Source organism: Leucoraja erinacea, chromosome 1, assembly GCF_028641065.1.
Source record: "Leucoraja erinacea ecotype New England chromosome 1, Leri_hhj_1, whole genome shotgun sequence".
Lineage (NCBI taxonomy): Eukaryota > Metazoa > Chordata > Chondrichthyes > Rajiformes > Rajidae > Leucoraja > Leucoraja erinaceus.
This window is the reverse complement of record NC_073377.1, coordinates 142777883-142795746: the sequence shown is the minus strand read 5'-3', so window position 1 is coordinate 142795746 and position 17864 is coordinate 142777883. Positions and strand designations below refer to the sequence as shown.

At 46.0% G+C, this 17864-nt stretch overlaps 1 protein-coding gene across 2 annotated transcripts in view; it reads right to left on the bottom strand.

The window, feature by feature from the left end:
• The window catches only part of klhl2 (kelch-like family member 2), a 146465-nt gene extending 132197 nt beyond the window's left edge, over nt 1-14268 (bottom strand). The window contains exon 1 of one of the 2 annotated variants that reach the window (XM_055644986.1): nt 13888-14268. In XM_055644986.1, coding sequence (XP_055500961.1) covers nt 13888-13955 — 68 coding nt within the window. In that variant the 5' untranslated portion in view covers nt 13956-14268. The remainder of the gene's footprint in view (nt 1-13887) is intronic. The other variant, XM_055644994.1, reaches the window with a different exon arrangement.
• Nucleotides 14269-17864: the final 3596 nt, after the last annotated feature.

The following is a 17864-nucleotide window of genomic DNA, read 5'->3' as shown; positions in this document are numbered from 1 at the left end:
GAACCCACCATCCCATGTAACATACTTACCCTGCACACCTCCTTTCAACTTCCCCCTCTCACCTTAAAGAGCCTGTCCCACGAGCATTCGACTCCATGCGGCAAGCGCGACCTAAAGGGCCTGTCCCACCAGCATGCGCCTGCATGCAGCAAGCATGACCAAACCAGAAGCAGGGGCCACGCGGAGGTCGGGTGAGTGACATGAAGTTCGAGCGAAGTCCGCGGGAAGTTCGCGCGTGACGTACGACATCGAGGCGGCTGCGGGAATTTTTGAACACGGTCAGTTTTTCGGAGCCCCGCGCGTTGTCAAGACCAGCTCTGCACAACTACATACGGCTCCGGCGATCTTAGTGGGACAGGCCCCGCTAGGCCGTATGGCTCAAGCAACCACGTTAGGTCGCGCTTTGCCGCATGGAGTCGCATGCTCGTGGGACAGGCCATTAAATCTGGCATTTCCACCCTGGGGAAAAAGGTTCTCACCGTCCATCTTATCTATGAGCCTGGGTCGACGGAGGCTGCACTGCCGGGAACAAAGGAGAACCCGGCATGGGGGGGGGGGGGGCGCTGTGAGGGGGGGGGGGGGGGAGAACAAAGGTGGACCTGGAGGGAAGTGGGAACCGCTGTGATTTGAGGTGGGGATGGGGGGGGGGGAAGGGGGGGAGGGGAGAAGATCAAAGGAGGACCCGGCTTCAGGGAGGGGGGGGAGATCAAAGGATATTTTGTAACTGTCAGTGCCCTTTAGGTGGCGACTATTTGCATACCATGGATACGCAAGCAAAAATTTTCACTGTCACCCGTGACAATAAAGTATTCCATTCAAATTCAATCCAATTCAATGTCTCTCATAATTTTATATACTTTAATCAGATATCCCCACGACATCAAGCCTTTTAGAGAAAACAATCCAAGTCTGCACAACCTCTCTTTATAGCTAAACCTTCTAATCCATGCATCATTCTGTAAATCTATTCTGCACCGCTCCACAGAACTCCACATTCTTTGTGTAATGGGAGACCAGAGCTGCGTACAATACTCCATATACAGCCTCGTTAAAGTTAAGACCTGTAATGTTTCACAATATCCTCTTGGATTCTGAACATATAAAAAAAAAATCAGGGAGGAGCAACAACTTGGTCCCTCAGGCTTTCTCCACCACTTAATAAGATAGTGGCTGGTCTAATTGTAACCTCACATTCCAGGCTATCTGTGGTAACGTTACTGATCAAGCAGAAGTCAACGTTTAAAATATATTCAGAGATACCATTTTCCCTTTGAAGAAAAGATCTTCAATGAATGCAGAGCAATAGACGTTGTATATATGAATTTCAGCAAAGCATTCGACAAGGTTCTGCATGATAGGCTGCTCTGGAAGGTTAGAAAGCATGGGATCCAAGGATAGATAACTGAATGGATAGAAAATTGACTTAATGTAAGGAAGCTTAGGGTGGTGGTGGAAGGTTGGTTTTCGGTCAGGAGGCCTGTGACTAGTGGTGTTCCTCAGGGTTTGTTGTTGGGCCCATTACTGTTTGTCAATGATTTGGATGATAATGTACATGGCATAATTTGCAAGTTTGCCAATTACACAAAAGCGAGTGGTATTGTAGATAATGACGATGATTGTCAAAAATTACAGCAGGTTCTTGGTAGCCTGAGGAATGGTTGATGGAATTTACTATTGTGAAATGTGAGGTGTTGCATTTAGGGAGCACTAACATGGGCAGGATGCACCCAGTGAATGGTAGGGCTCTGGAGAGGGATCTAGGAGTGCAGGTACATAACTCCTTGAAATGTCATCACAGGGTGGTCAAAAGGGCTTTTGGCACATTGGCCTTCGTCCGCCAAAGTATTGAGTATAGAAGTTGGAAATTCATGTTGCAGTTATATAAGATTTTAGTGAGGCTGCATTTGGAATATTGTGTTCAGTCTGGGCACCATGTTACGGGAAAGACGTCGTCAGGCTGGAAAGAGTGTAGAGAAGATTTACGAGGATATTACCCGAGCAATAGGGAGAGGTTTTGCAGACTAGGATTCATTCCTTGAAGAGCAGGAGGATGAGGGGTGATCTTATAGAGGTGTAAAAAATCATGAGATGAATAGATCGGATGGACGCACAGTCTCTTGCCTAGAGTAGGGGAATCAAGAACCAAAGAATATAGCTTTAAGGTGAGGGGGAAAGATTTAATCAGAATCTGAGAAGTAACTTTTTCACACAGGGGGTATATGGGTATATGGAAAGGATTGCCGGGAGGAGATAGTATCATAACTCTTTAGAAACATTTGGACAAGTACAGGTTTAGATGTGTTGTAGGCTAAACGCAGGCAGAAGGGACTAATGTAGATGGGACATGTTGGTCGGTGTGATAAGTTGGGCCAAAGGGCCACTTTCCACACTGTATGGTCAGCATTATCTTGGTAGAATCCCGATTGTTATCTAAGACCTTTGTAGCAAAATGGTACGAGAAGCTTCAAATAACCAATCTTGTTAGGAGACATGCTTTTTTCCACTTTAGTACTCACAATATGAGAAACAGCTTGCATCATGTAAGAGAATAACAAACCAAAATAGACAGTATCACCATAAAGCCCTGCATTTACTGCCTCTGAGCTGCAGGTCATTTCAGTGGGCAAACAAGGATAAATTGCAGTGTTGTGGGTTTGAAGAATCTTTATACCAATTAAAAACTGATCAGCCATGATCATATTGAATGGCGGTGCAGGCTCGAAGGGCCGAATGGCCTACTCCTGCACCGATTTTATATGTTTCTATGTTTCTAGAAAGGGTGCATCTCCGTATTCAAATAGTTTCAGTTCAGTTTAGTTTATTGTCATGTGTATCGAGGTACAGTGAAAATCTTTTTATTGCGTGCTAACCAGTCACCGGAAAGACAATGTTTAAGAAAGAACTGCAGATGCTGGAGAAATCAAAGGTAGACAAAAATGCTGGAGAAACTCAGCAGGTGAGGTAGCATCGATGGAGCAAAGGAATAGGCGACGTTTCGGATCTAGACCCTTCGTCAGACTGAAGAGGGGTCTCGATCCGAAACGTCACCTATTCCTTCGATCCATAGATGCTGCCTCGCCCACTGAGTTTCTCCAGCATTTTTGTCTCCCGGAAAAACAATACGATTACAATCGAGCTATTTACAGGGTATAGATACATGATAGGGAATAATGTTTAGTGCAAGGTAAAGCCAGCAAAGTCCGATCAAAGATAGTTCGAGGGTCTCCAAAGAGGTAGATAGTAGTTCAGGACTGCTCTCTAGTTACGCTAGGGTGATTCAGTTGCCTGATTACAGCTGGGAAGATACTGTCCCTGAATCTGGAGGTATGCATTTTAGATTAATAAACCACTGTGGTCTTTTGCTCAGTTGGGAATTTCACCGTCACCATTAATAATGCCAGTTTTTATGTTCCAACCCTGTTAATTGACAGTATTTGAATTCCTCAGACATCACAGTGGGCCCCAGGTGAGGCCTCTGAATACCAGCCTATTAACATCACCACCATAAAAGCCACAATCCAATTTCTTCAACATGAAATACATTTATCATCTCTCAGAAAAAGATTTCAACCCTTACTCTGAGATGGAGAATGAGCTAGAAACATAGGCAAGTTAGGAGGCAAAGATATCTCCTGGAATGTGTAGAAAGGAACTGCAGATGCTGGTTTAAACCGAAGGTAGACACAAAATACTGGAGTAACTCAGCGGGACAGGCAGCATCTCTGGAGAGAAGGAATGGGTGATATTTTGGGTCGAGACCATTCTTCAGCCAAACACAGATAGGATGATTCCTCCATGGAGCACAGCGCTCAAACTGCAGGGTGATCCTGTGCTTCCACGCCACTCAAAAACACAATCCTACCCTCGTTCTCTCGGTGGCTCCTCCAGTGGGATATTCAGGCCCAACTCGAATTACAACAACCTTATGTTCCATTGAGGAACCTTGCGACTTTTGGAATGAAGGGCAAGTTTCCCCAACCGGGTAAATTGCTCTTCCAACATTTCACATTATCATGCAGTTGTCCTTTTCCAACCCTGTTTCTTTGCAATGCCTCACTGGCAATTGCCATGCTCTTCATCACCCGATCAGTCCTAACCAACCAACAAGTAGACTTTTTGACCTACAACTCCCTCCTCTCCCGAAACTCCATTTTGAACCTTGTGAACCTGCCATTCTTGCGCCAGTTGCAAGGAAGGTCATTGATCCAAAGCTTTGATGGGCTTCTCTTTCCACAGATTCTGCTTGACAGGCTATGTTTCTTCCAGTCTTGCCTTCCATACTTCTCATTGCTATGTCTGTACTGCTGAAAGTATTAAAACGAAAAATACGAGAGTGGAGCAAGATAGTCCACTCGACAAAAAAAGCCGCAGTAGGTCATGGGTAATCTTTAGCGCTATTTCTGCAACTGTCTTCCATTTCCGCTCTAGTATCTTTGCTTTGGTCATTGCGTGTTCATATTGCTATCATTTTACCAAATACCACACAAATTATCTTTTTGTTCCTCAGCTGCAGATCGCAGGTTGCAGGTCGCACACACACACACACACAAGATCGGTGCGGGCCGAGACCTGGAGCAGGGCAAAGGATGACATCAAACAGGTCATGGAAGCTATCGAAAAAGTCGACCGGAAATATCACCTATTCCTTTTCTCCAGAGATGCTGCCTGATCCGTTGATTTACTCCACTCTTTTGTGTCTGTCTTCGGATTAAACTAGCACCTGCAGTTCCTCCCTGTACAAGGTATGTGCCATTTTAACTGAACGCATAACTGAAGTCGGGTCGGGTTTATTGATATGGCGGAAGTTACTCCATTGTTTACAACACGTCAGTCCATTGGATTTTGCAGGTGTGGTCTACAACCACAAACTTGTTTCCTCTTCAGCTTGAAATGGCACTCAGTTGTAACAACTCAATCTCTACAGATACCACTTGACCTGCCAAGTATATCCAAGCTTTTAAGATCGAAATATTACAATTGATGTAGTTGGCTTTAGTTTTAGAAAATGAAGAATATTTTGTAGCATATTCACACTTACTTTATAAATAATTGCTATTTGCTCTGCAAATTGTCCTGAAACTAAATCAGGCAACCAAATCATCATCCTACCACAACCAGAGAGCAGTGCTGAACTACTACCTCTCTTGGTGACCCTCGGACTATCCTTGATCGGACTTTGCTGGCTTTACCTTACATAAAGTGCAAGTGAAATGAATTTGCCAGCAGCGGTACAATCAAAAAGAACACACAAAACCACAATGAAAATTGAACACAAACATCCACCACAGCATTCATCACTATGGTGGAAGGCACAAAACTTGGCCAGTCCTCCTCCATTTTCCCCCCCGTGGTTGGGACCTCAACCCTGCGCAGCCGCCTCTGCGGGTGTCCAGATGTGTAGACAGATAAAGTCCAGATAAAGTCCTTATCATGTATCTATACACTGTAAATGGATCGATTGGAATCGTGTATTGTCTTTCTGCTGACTGGTTAGCACACAACACAAGCTTTTCACTGGAAGGAACTGCAGATGCAGATACTGATCAGTCTGAAGAATGGCCTCGACCCGAAACGTCACCCTTTCCTTCTCTCCAGAGAGGCTGCCAGTCCCGTTGAGTTACTCCAGCATTTTGTGCCTATCTTCGGCTTTCACTGAACCTCGGTGCGCGTGACCATAAACTGAACTGAAATACTTTCAGAGTTTTTGTGGAACTTTAATAGGTCTTTAATGATTTGGCTCACTTCCACATAGTCACTTATCTATGTGAGAAGTGAGGCAACAATGTGAAAACTTTAAACTCTCTCGTAACACACATATGCAGTGGCCAATTCAAATATTCAGCTTGCAAATGGATGTACTCTCACATTTGTCACTTTACAAGCATCCCACACTGTCCAAACTGCCCACACTAGGGTATATCGAGTAGAACATCCAGAATTACAGATGAGCAAGAAATGATTGCCAATGCCAAACCGTTTGTACTTGCCATAATAAAAAATACAGTAAACCAGTTAGTGAAAATAAGAACTAGTCAGAGTTCTAATGAACATCAAGTCAGACATATCTCCTCCCACATATTTTGCAGAATGCACTTTATTTTATCAAAGGAAATATCAGTGAAGGAAAACTAAGACATAGGCTGCAGGCATGGAATGACATCTCAGATAGATTACACCATCCTTATGTAATGATGTGGAATTTGACCAATGAGAAAGGGAAAAACAAAACTTTAGAAGCTGCAAATCGAAATGAAAAGTGGCGAATGCTGGAAACAATCAGGAAGCATTGGTGAAGAAATAGCTCCCACAATCGTTTATTTTCCATGAACTGACTTGCATGTCATGCATTCATGAGGTACATGATACGTATTCATCCCCCTTTCAGGGAATCTGCAGCATCCGAGTTAAAGGAAGTCAATTTAAATCTCATATGAAAATGATTTAGTTGAAAAAGGAATGAAAAAGATACAGAACATATTTTTACATTTCAAACGGACAGACAATTTAAAGATGCTGTAAAGATTTTTTGCTGCTAAGTGACAGGTCAGTTTTTAATTAGCATTTACGTTTCACCTTTACCTGAATATATCATCGGCTCTGACCTCCCTTACATCGAGGGGATCTATCACAGTCGCTGCCTCCAAAAGGCTGGCAGCATTATCAAAGACCCACACCATCCTGGCCACACTCATCTCTCCGCTACCTTCAGGTAGAAGGTACAGGAGCCTGAAGACTGCAATGACCAGGTTCTGGCCATCAGGCTATTGAACTCGGCTCAGACAAAACTATGACCATTAATTGCCCTTTATCTGTTTATTTGCACTTCATCAGTTTATTTATTCATGTGTGTATATATTTATACGATGGTATATGGGCACACTGATCTGTTCTGTATCCGTGCCTACTATGTTCTGGTGTGCTAAAGCAAAGCAAGAATTTCATTGTCCTATCAGGGACACATGACAATAAAATATCTTGAACTCTTGCACCAGCCTCAACTATTTCTGTCAAGATTAACGGTGACAAACAATTCATTCTTGCATCATTTTGATGCCAATTCTGTTTTCAAGGTATGTGGAGGGTTGTGTATGTGTGCATGTGAAGGGGTGGGGGAGAAGGCAAGTTTTACTTGGTCCTAATTAATTCCATCCCAAATATTAAATTATGTTCCCATCTCCACCACTTTCTGCTTTCCGCAGAGACCGTTTCCTCTGCAACTCCCTGGTCAACTCGTCCCTTCCCACCCAAACCACCCGCTCACCAGGTACTTTCCCCTGCAACCGCAGGAGATACAACACCTGTTCCTTGACCTCGCCCCTTGACTCCGTCCAGGTGAGGCAGAGGTTCACTTGCACCTCCTCCAACCTCATCTACTGCATCCGCTGTTCCAGGTGTGAACTCCTGTACATTGGCGAGACCAAGCGCAGGCTCGGCGATCGTTTCGCTGAACACCTCCGCTCAGTCTGCCTAAACCTACCTGATCTCCCGGTTGCTCAGCACTTTAACTCCCCCTCCCATTCCCACACTGACCTTTCTGTCCTGGGCCTCCTCCATTGTCAGAGTTAGGCCCAACGCAAATTTATGGAACAGCACCTCATATTTTGCTTGGGTAGCTTACACCCCAGCAGTATGAACATTGACTTCTCTAACTTCAAGTAACCCTAGCTTTCCCTCTCTCTCCCTCCCACCCCTTTCCCAGTTCTCCAACCAGTCTTACTGTCTCCAACAATTTTATCTGTTTGCTTTGCTGTAGTTACTTTCTCCTAGCTAACAATGATCTATTCTAAATGTTCCTTGATCTCCATTACCTTTGTCCTATTTTAACATCTTACACTTCCTTATCTAAATATCTCCATCTCCCCTGACATCAGTCTGAAGAACGGTCTCGACTCGAAATGTCACCCATTCCTTCTCGCCAGAGATGCTGCCTGTCCCGCTGAGTTACTCCAGCATTTTGTGTCTATCTTCGGTTTCAACCAGCATCTGCAGCTCCTTCCTACACAGTTAAATTATTTCTACATAAACATTGATTCGAACCAAGCCTCGGTTTAACATCCCAAACCAAAAAAGTTGGCAGCCAGTGAAGAGCTCACATTACATTGAAAACCCAAGTCATGGAGTGGGTTGGAGCATACAACGTTCTGAAACACATGCGAGATCTGTAAAAAAAATTACTCATATCTGAACGCAAATACATCAGGTCAAGTATAAATGTGGGAAGCTACATGATAAATCCCAAAGCCCCCAAAATGAGAAAGAATATTTAAAGCAAAACATTGAATCACGATGCAAATATCATCACTCGCCAATTGATTGCATGTACGCTGGGAGTTGAAAAAACATGGGTCATTAAATCATGACCACTGGTACACTGAGAACAGGGGGGGGGGGGGGGGGGGGGGGGGGGGGGGGGGGGGGGGGAGGGGTATGGGGGAGGAGCAAACTCCAGAGTCATGAAGAAATATAGCACAACAGCCCACAGAGTTCCTGCACTTATTATCAACTAGCCATTTTTACATTAATCCCATTTGTATCTCACTACAGATATTTCACATGCTGCCTGTTTGAGGGAAACCGAGAAAGAGAGAAATGAATTATGGTTGCAGGTGACCAGATTAATTGATACACAGAAAAAAATCTAATGGAATCAGAACAGAACGTGATCAAGATGAAATCTATAATGAGCCAACTATGGAACCTCTACCAGGAGGTTGGCAAGAAACAGAATGTACTGCTGTGTTCAGTGCTGTCTTGGGAAGAACGCAGAAGACATACCCAGTGGGATGAATACACGAAGAAGATATCAAGGTGAAATCTAATCATAATACAGCACCTTCATATGTTCAGCGAAACAATGGCCGAGCCTGCGCTTGGTCTCATCGATATATAGGAATCCCCTTCCCATATTGGATCGCACCCATGTCCTCTCCGTCCCCTTCCAATCCTTCCTCTAGCGACTCTTCAATATTTTTTGCCTTACCAGTCTTTTTAGCTCTGGCCTTCATCCACCATCTGCCTATCAGCCCCCCCCCCCCCCCCCCCCCCCCCCACACCTGTATCAACCTATTAACTGCCAAGCTTTGTCCTGCCCCTGCTTTATTCCTGATATCTCCCCCCCCCCACTCCCACCCCCTTACAATCAGTCTGAAGAAGAGTCCTGATCCGAGACATCACCTATCCATGTTCTCCAACGAGGCTGCCTGACTTTATACTTTGGAGATACAGCACAGAAACAGGCCCTTTGGCCCACCGAGTCCTTGCCAACCAGCGACCCCCACACATTACCACTATCCTACACACACTAGGGACAATTTACCCATACACCAAGCCAATTAACCAACATAACTGTATGTCTTTGTGGGAGGAAACCGAAGATCTCGGTCAAAGGGAGAACATCCAAACTCCGTACAGACGGCACCCGTAGTCAGGATTGAACACAGGTCTCTGGCGCTACAAGGCAGCAACGCTAATGCTGCGCCGCCCATGACCCGCTGGGTTACGCCAGCACTTTATATAAACCAGCTTGTGCAGTTCCTTGTTTCTACTCAGGATTGAACCGAGTCGTTTATAATGCTGAGGCCACAGCTCTACTAATTGTGTCACTGGCAAACTAATAATACACCCAATGATTTGTTTTAATATTTTCTCAGAATTACATTAATATAGGAAAATGTTCAAATTTGACAATTGGATTGTATTTAAGATTTCAAACTCTCTTTTAGGAAACAAAATCTAATGCTCCCTCCTTCTGTCCTTACCTATTAAGTCTTATATATATTTATCTGAAGATGCAGTTCATCTATGGGAGTGACATACAATGGTGGAGTAACTCAGCAGGACAGGCAGCATTTCTGGAGAGAAGGAATGGATGACATTTCAGGTCATGACCATTCTTCAGACAGAGGGTCAGGGAAGAGGGAGAAAGAAACAGAGATAAGGAAGTGTAAGGTGTGAAAACGAGACATCGAAAGGGACGAAACCCAAGGAAAATGTAATCATTGTCAGCTGGGAGAAGGTGACAGTGAAGCATAGAGATAAAATTTAACTCGGGGAACATTTGGACTGGTCGGAGATCTAAGAAGGGGGAGGGACTGAGAGAGAGGGAAACCAAGGGTTACCTGAAGTTCAATATTCATAGCCGCTGGGGTGTAAGCTGCCCAAGCTAAATATGAGGTGATGTTCCTTCAATTTGTTCTGGGCTGAGGACAGAAAGGCCAGTGTGGGAATGGGAGGGGGAGTTAAAGTGTTTAGTAACCGGGAGATCAGGTATATTTAGGCGGACTGAGCGGAGGCGTTCAGTGAAACGATGGCCGAGCCTGTGCTTGGTCTCATCGATAAATAGGAATCTACACCTGGAACCATGTGTACAGTAGAAGAGGTTGGAGGAGGTGCAAGTGAACCTCTGCCTCATCTGAAAAGACTGTCAGGGTCCTTGGACGGAGTCGAGGGAGGAGGTAAAGGGACGGCTGTTGCATCTCCTGCGGTTGCAGGGAAAAGTACCTGGGGAGAGGCTGGTTTGGGTCAGACGGGACGAGTTAACCAGGGAGTTGCGGAGGGAACGGTCTCTGCGGAAAGCGGAAAGGGGTGGAGATGGCAAGATGTGGCTAGTGGTGGGATCCCATTGGAGGTGGCGAAAATGTCGGAGGATTATATGCTGTGTGCGACGGCTGATGGGGTGGAAGGTGAGGACAAGGGGGAATCTGTCCCTGTTGCGACGGCGGGAGGGGGAGCAAGAGTGGAACTGCTGGATATCAAGGAGACCCTAGTGAGTGCCTCATCTATGATGGGAGAGGGGAACCCCCATTTCCTAAAGAATGAGGACATCTCCGATGCCCTGGTATGGAACACCTCATTCTGGGCGCAGATGCTGCTTAGACGGAGGAATTGGGAGTAGAGGATAGAATCTTTGCAGGAAGCAAGGTGGGAAGAAGTGTAGTCCAGCTAGCTGTGGGAGTCAGTATGCTTATAATAGATGTCAGGTGATAGTCTAATCTCCTGTGATGGAGGCGGTGAGATCAAGAAAAGGTAGGAAGATGTCGGAGATGGTCCAAGTGAATTTGAGTGCTGGATGGAAATTAGTCGTGAAGTTAATGAAGTCTGTGATTCTGCATGGGTGCAGGAGGTAGCACCGATGCAGTCGTCAATGTAGCGGAGGCAGAGTTTGGTGATAAGGTCAGTGTACGCCTGGAACAGTGTTTGTTCGATGTACCCTTCAAAGACGCCGGCATAGCTGAGGCCCATACAAGTGCCTTGGATTTGGAAGAAGTGGGAGGAGTCGAGGGAGAAGTTGTTAAGAGTAAGGACCAGCTCTGCTATGCGGAGGAGAGTGGCAGAGGGATTGTTCCTCTGCATACAAATGATTCCAGTGAGCATTCCTCACTAAAAATGAATCAATGCTTGACTAGCCTCAAAATCTATGCCCAGCCAAGTTACCAAAGTTTTCTTGCCACCTGGGTCTTGCAACTCCGAGGCATTGTGTTTACTCCAGTTCTACGCTACGCACTTAACAGTTTGAAATAGCAAGTGGGATAACTGCAGAAAGAATTAAATTAGTATACAATAAGCCCAATGGTTTTATGAATTACAATACAGCACAACTACTCAATTGCATCCAATACAAATTGTGTCCAGATCTATGTAACAGGGATGCACTTAAAATATCCTTGCCATAGGTTATTGCAAGTCACGTTGGGATCCAGTTTCAAAACAAAAATACTTTGATATCAATCTGTATCCAAAATCAATTAATAGTAAATGAATAGCATCTTAAATACCCTTCAGCAGTCAAACCTATAACGTAAAAACCATTCCCAATGACGTGGAATGGAATAGTTCCTGGCCAAGCAGAAAGAATGATGACATGTGTGGGAAGGAACTGCAGATGCTGATTTATACCGAAGGTAGACACAAAATGCTGGAGCAACTCAGCGGGACAGGCAGCATCTGTGGAGAGAAGGCATGGGTGACGTTTCGGGTCGAGGCCCATCTTCAGAATGATTACATGTTTGATACGCAACCTGTACTTTTCAATGATTTGATCTTATAGAGATGGCACGGAAAATAGTGTGGTGCTAAGGCACTAACTAGCAACCAGGGTGTGAGGGAAGAATGAAAACAGTCAGATATTCAGTGTTTAAATTCTTCCCGCAATAAAGCCAACATTATTGGCAAGCACATGGAGACCCATGCAGACACACAGATCTACATCCTAAATCCCCTTATGGGAGGTGAAATAGCTTCACCGTCAGCTGTTTATACAATATGAACTCAAAATGTGTAGGAAAGAACTGCAGATGCTGGTTTAAACCAAAGATAGACACAAAATGCTGGAGTAACTCAGCGGGACAGGCAGCATCTCTGGAGAGAAGGATTGGGAAGCACAAAATGTGACTGATTTTGGTATGCACAAATTGCAGCCAATAAAACTGAAGATGCTAAACCAAAATTCATCCCCTTAAAATCTGAACTGACATCCAAGTAAGAATTGGAGAACTATTTTGAAGTGCAAGATATCTCTAAAATGTGGAAGAATTAAAACAATTATATATTCAGAATTCCATTTATTGCTTTGCTCCAAATTAATCAAGGTATGACATAATCATTTGGGGGGGGGGGGGGGGGGATAAAATGGAGCCTGACGGATGAGTGTTGGCAGATCACTGGACTGCAGGAGGAGGTGGAGGATGCAGATGCTGACAAGGAATGCAAGGCAGCATGTTACCAATAAATATTCACACATGTACTTCCATCCAAGGTTAATAGGACCAGTGTTCGGAATAGAAACTATAGATTTTTCCTTAAGTGAAGATCGCACACAAATAAATCATCCACATTCCCTTCCACATCTCCCCACTCCCCTCAACAATGGTGGGCAGCATCAGGTGGCTCAATTCAGAGATCAAAGCCAGGTCATCGTCCAACTGTGTCTGAATGCATGCAATATTTTAACCACAATCCTACGTTTTTTCCCCTCAAGACAGCCAGATATTCAGATGGTAAAGCAATTTGCTATCATATGAAGTGTACAACATGGTACAGGGAAACACAATTCATCCAATTGAGATAATTATGTCAATAGTCTGCCAGGTGTATCACAATTAGTCAAACTGCTTGCTTCCATCAATTCCTCAAAGTTCATGTTATACACGTGTTTCTTTCGCTCGTGGCTCAAAAAAGCGATATAATCAAATCATACTGAAATTTTGGGCGAAGGTGCAGATTTTTAAACATTATCAAGTGTTGGTTGAAACACAATTGTAAAACGCATTGTTTTACTGCCAAAAAAGGTGTGCCATTTTACAAACGTCAATGTTTCTCTCTTGTGAACCGTGTTATATGTTTTATTTCAAAACAAATATCTCCCACACTTTACCAAGATTTCAATTCTTAATCCGCAAATATTGTATGAAAGGAACAGAGCTGTGCATGTGCAACAGAATTGCTCACCATAGCAACAGCGGCTATACATCAATGGAGCTGTCCCCAACCCGAGCAAATGCACAAATCACTCATTTCCAGTGGAATTTACAAGCCCTTCGTTCACCTCGTTTTACTTTCTTACATGCGTTTAACACAACATCTTCTAAATCCTGGCTTTGACGATCCCTTTGTGTGATGCTCAACCAGCCTGCACTTCCCCAATCTCCCCTCCCCTCTCCGGGTCTTCACATTTAAAAGGGCTTCTTTCTTCGCAGCCGGAGTCCACACGCCAACCTCTCCTCTCCTCTCCGTCGTGACCGGGGTTACCCCCCTCCCTCCCTCCCCTCCCCAGGCTGGAGAAGCCACCTGTTGCAAGCCGAGATCCTCCTATCCCGGCTGCAGCGGCGGAGCGACAGACAGACAGACAGACACACACACACAGACAGACAGACAGACAGACACACTCACATCTGCTGTATCTCCATTGTCTCCGCCTGTTGCCGAGTGCGCAAAGCGAACACGGCTCCCTGCACCATTCCAGTGTGTGGAGCGAACGCCTTTGCTGCCCGTTCAGCTCAGGAACGAGCGCGTTTGTTCTCCCTTCTGTTCGGGGACGACCTCGATTGTTCGTCCATTGTGCTCGACTGTTGTCCGTTCCGCTCGGGGGGGGACGAGGGACGAGCTGTCTATCGGTGGTTGTGGTCCATTGTCAGTGCCGTCCCGTTGTCACCACACACACACACACACGGTGTCGCCGAGGGAGCGCCCGGCTCTCTGCTGCCCGCCCGCCGCCCGCAGCCACTGCCTGCCACCACTCTCACCGCGACCCTCCCAGCAAGGCAGCTCCAATGTGGAGAAGGCAAAGAGGGGCGGCGCATCCTGCGAGCAACCTCCTCCTTTTGCAAACAGCCCACAATCCTCCTCCTCCTCCTCCTCCACCCGCCGCCCAGACAGTTCCCAGGTCACAACTTTTATTTCCCATGTATCTGCTCCTGAAATAGAAAGTGATTTCTTCACACACACACAAACACACAGGTAATGAGATAATATTCAATAAACTCCTTCTGCGTTTGCGGCTGAGGAAAGAAAAACAATCGTGATCTGTAAAAGTAAATATCTGCCTCTCGGGCATTTTTGGCACAGAGTGGCGAGCTGCACCTAATATTTGAATCTGTGTACCTTACAAGAAAAAATCCAAACCGCTCCCCCCTGAAATACATGGACCGCAGTGAGAGAGTGAAATCACACAGTTTGTCGCTCTGTGAGAATTTGTCTGTCCCTGTGTTCGTTCAACATCTTTTCTCGCGACGTGTGCAATTTCATCAACTCAGTTGTTACTCCCAATGCTATTGACCCTGTTTCCGTAGCAACTATTTTTTTTATTGATGCTATTGATAGCAATGACTGCTTACTCTGATTTTGCGCGTTTAAACGAATATCCCTTTAGTGCTTTACCAACCCCAGCCATATAAAGAGATATTAGAGCAGGTAGCCAATATCTTGCTGGCCACGTAGATTTTATGATGTAGACTTGAAGAAAGACATGGAGGAAGAAAGATACGTAGATGACAAGAGGGAATTCCAGAGCTAGGTGTCCAGACCGCCTGAGGCAAAGATAGACACGACATGCTGAGTAACTCAGCGGGCCAGGCAGCATCGCTGGAGAGAAGGAATGGGTGAAGTTTCGGGTTGAGCCCCTTCTTCAGACGTTATCAACATTATCACTTGCCACCTAAGGCATGTGGAGTGAAATTCATTGTGATGCACATGGATTTGGAGTTGGAGGAGCTTCACCAGGTTCCTAGGTTTGGAATTATCAATCCTGAACTCGGCTGCAGTCTGTGTGGAATTTTTCCTTTGACGTGTGGGTTTATTCCGCGTGGTCCAACAGGCTGGAGTTTTTGCGGACATCGTCAACCTCCTAACACTGCGTTTTGAGGTTCCCACCTGCTCTAAAAGGGCATCAATAATACTGATGCCAAAGAAGAGTAGGGTGACGTACCTCAATGACCACCAACCAGTGACATCGAAATATTGCATTCAGTTCTGGTTGTTCCATTACAGGAAGGATCTTGAAGGTTTGGAGATGGTGCAGGGGAGGTTTACCAGAATGCTGCCTGGATTAGGGGGCATGAGCCTCAAGGAAAGGTTGGACAAACATGGATTGTTTTCTTGAATTGAATTGAATCAAAAAACTCAGTCAGATTAATGAAACAGATTTTCCCTCTCATAAAACCTTGCTCCCTATCTACCCCTCAACATTCCTCTGCATCCCAAATGTACATAAACCCTGTCCCTTAGAATACTCTCCAATTTCCCTGCACCTGATATAATGCTGTGTTATCCCTGCTGTCCTTCTGATAATGAAGTAACAATATTAGCTATTTTACTTCGGAGTCAAGTGAGTGACTACATGAAGACCCCGCCAGCACGCATGCGCGACATTGCGTCTCACGCAGTGCAACAGCAACGGGCGGGGGTGGAGCGCTCCCGCGGGAAAAATTCCAACGGACCTACACAGGTAAGGAAAAATTGAAGTTGTATTCTTCCCCCTTGCTGTGCTTTATGTTACAGCACGTTGGACAATGGGAAGAAAAAACGGACCTGGAACACAGGCTGCCGTGGGGAGCCAGGCAGTTCCCGGCAGCCGACAAGCAGAGACGTCCAGCGGCTCCAGGACCGCAGGCTGCCACGGGGAGCAAGGCAGTTCCCAGCAGCCAACACCACTAATGTCCAGCAGCTCCAGGAACGCAGGCTGCCGCGGGGAACCAGGTAGGTCCCGGCAACCAACACCATGGACGCCCAGCGGCTCCAGGACCGCTGGCTGCGGGGAACCAGGTAGGTCCTGGCAGCCAACAGCCATGGACAAACAGCGGTTCCAGGACCGCAGGCTGTGGGGAACTAGGGAAGGTTCAGGCAGCCGACAGCTGGGTACGACCGGCGCAGGCTGAGCCCAGCACCGCGAGCTGTGTACCTGGAAACAACACAGCAGGCTGCAGGCAGGCAGGAGTCGGTACGGCCGATAGACTCAGGGAGTCCGGCTGAATCCAGTGCCATGAGTTGTACAACTCAAAGCAGCGCAGCAGGCTGGAGGCAAAGCCCAGCAGGATTCAGCCCGGCCGATCATACTCATCTGAGTCCGGCCGAAGAGGTGCGCTGCCCGAGTGCAGCAGAGGTCCGCCCGTGACTTGCTCCGGGAGATGGAGCAAGCTCACTATGGGAGTCTTTGCACTCCCACAACAGCACCTTATCGAGGGCTATAAAACAATGCACCTCCCTCGATAGAGGAATGCATTGTGGACCAGGGCTGGGCCTGGTCCGGAAGAAGTGGACATGGCTGAAGAAAACGGCAGTGTGCAGTGGGTGCAGAATCCTAAGGAGCTACTAGGAGTGATCACCAAAATTATGGATCAATGAAAAGTACCATTACAGACCAGGCTGGCGGCCAGCATCGACTACCTGTGCTTCCATCTTCTGCAGGAGCAGGCAACAAAATTACGCAGAAGTATAGGCCACCTGTGAACTTTACTTCGTTTTAAAAATGCCTGCAGCAAACAATGCGATCTGGGGGTACAGTGGGACTGGCACAAAAACCCAGGAGGTCAAACTACAGAAGATTTCAAAACTTCTGACAGCGGGCATATCATTGGTTGCTCGCCCAGACGATGGTACAGAGAAAAGCTCGATGAAGAGATTAAAGCCGTCAGGCTCATAACAGCATCATCAGCAACTACAGCACCTCTATGCATCCACCAGCAGGTATCAACACCAGGACGCTGGTGAAAGCTCGAGGGTCGCGCAGCACCACAAAGGTCCTTTTAGGCCAAGGCCCAGAGCGACCCTCATGGACAACATGCCAACCCCGCACTCCGGCGCCTCTTCCGCAGAAGAGGCAGAAATTGAAGAAAGGGACGTACCACCGGCAACCAAGTAAGTAGGTGGATCTGGTTCCTTCCAGAACACAAAGGTGTACGACCTGTACTAACAGGGAGAATATTACATTTGTTTTGGGAGACATGGAGGGATCATTGTCGATACCTAAAATTTAACTGGATGGGGCAACTATGGCAGGGCATAGCGTTACCTAATGTATAACTTCAGCCCCAAGACTTTTCACCAAGATATTAAAATGGGCCTTGGCAATATTAGAAACAAAAACATATTGTCATGGCATATCTTGATGATATATCATTTGTGGGGGAAAAACCCTGGATCTAGCTAAATCAGCAGTTTTAGCTACCAAACATAGGGTGAAACTCCATCCAGATAAATCTAAGTCGATGGCATCCACAACTGGACTTTCTGGGATTTACAATTAACGTTATCCATATGTCTGTAACATTGCCAAAGAGTAAAGCAGGCTTGGATAAACCTACCAAATAATTAATTACTAAAAACACTGGTGTTGGGTGCGTTTTATGGGCTAAAAGCCTACTGCTAACAAT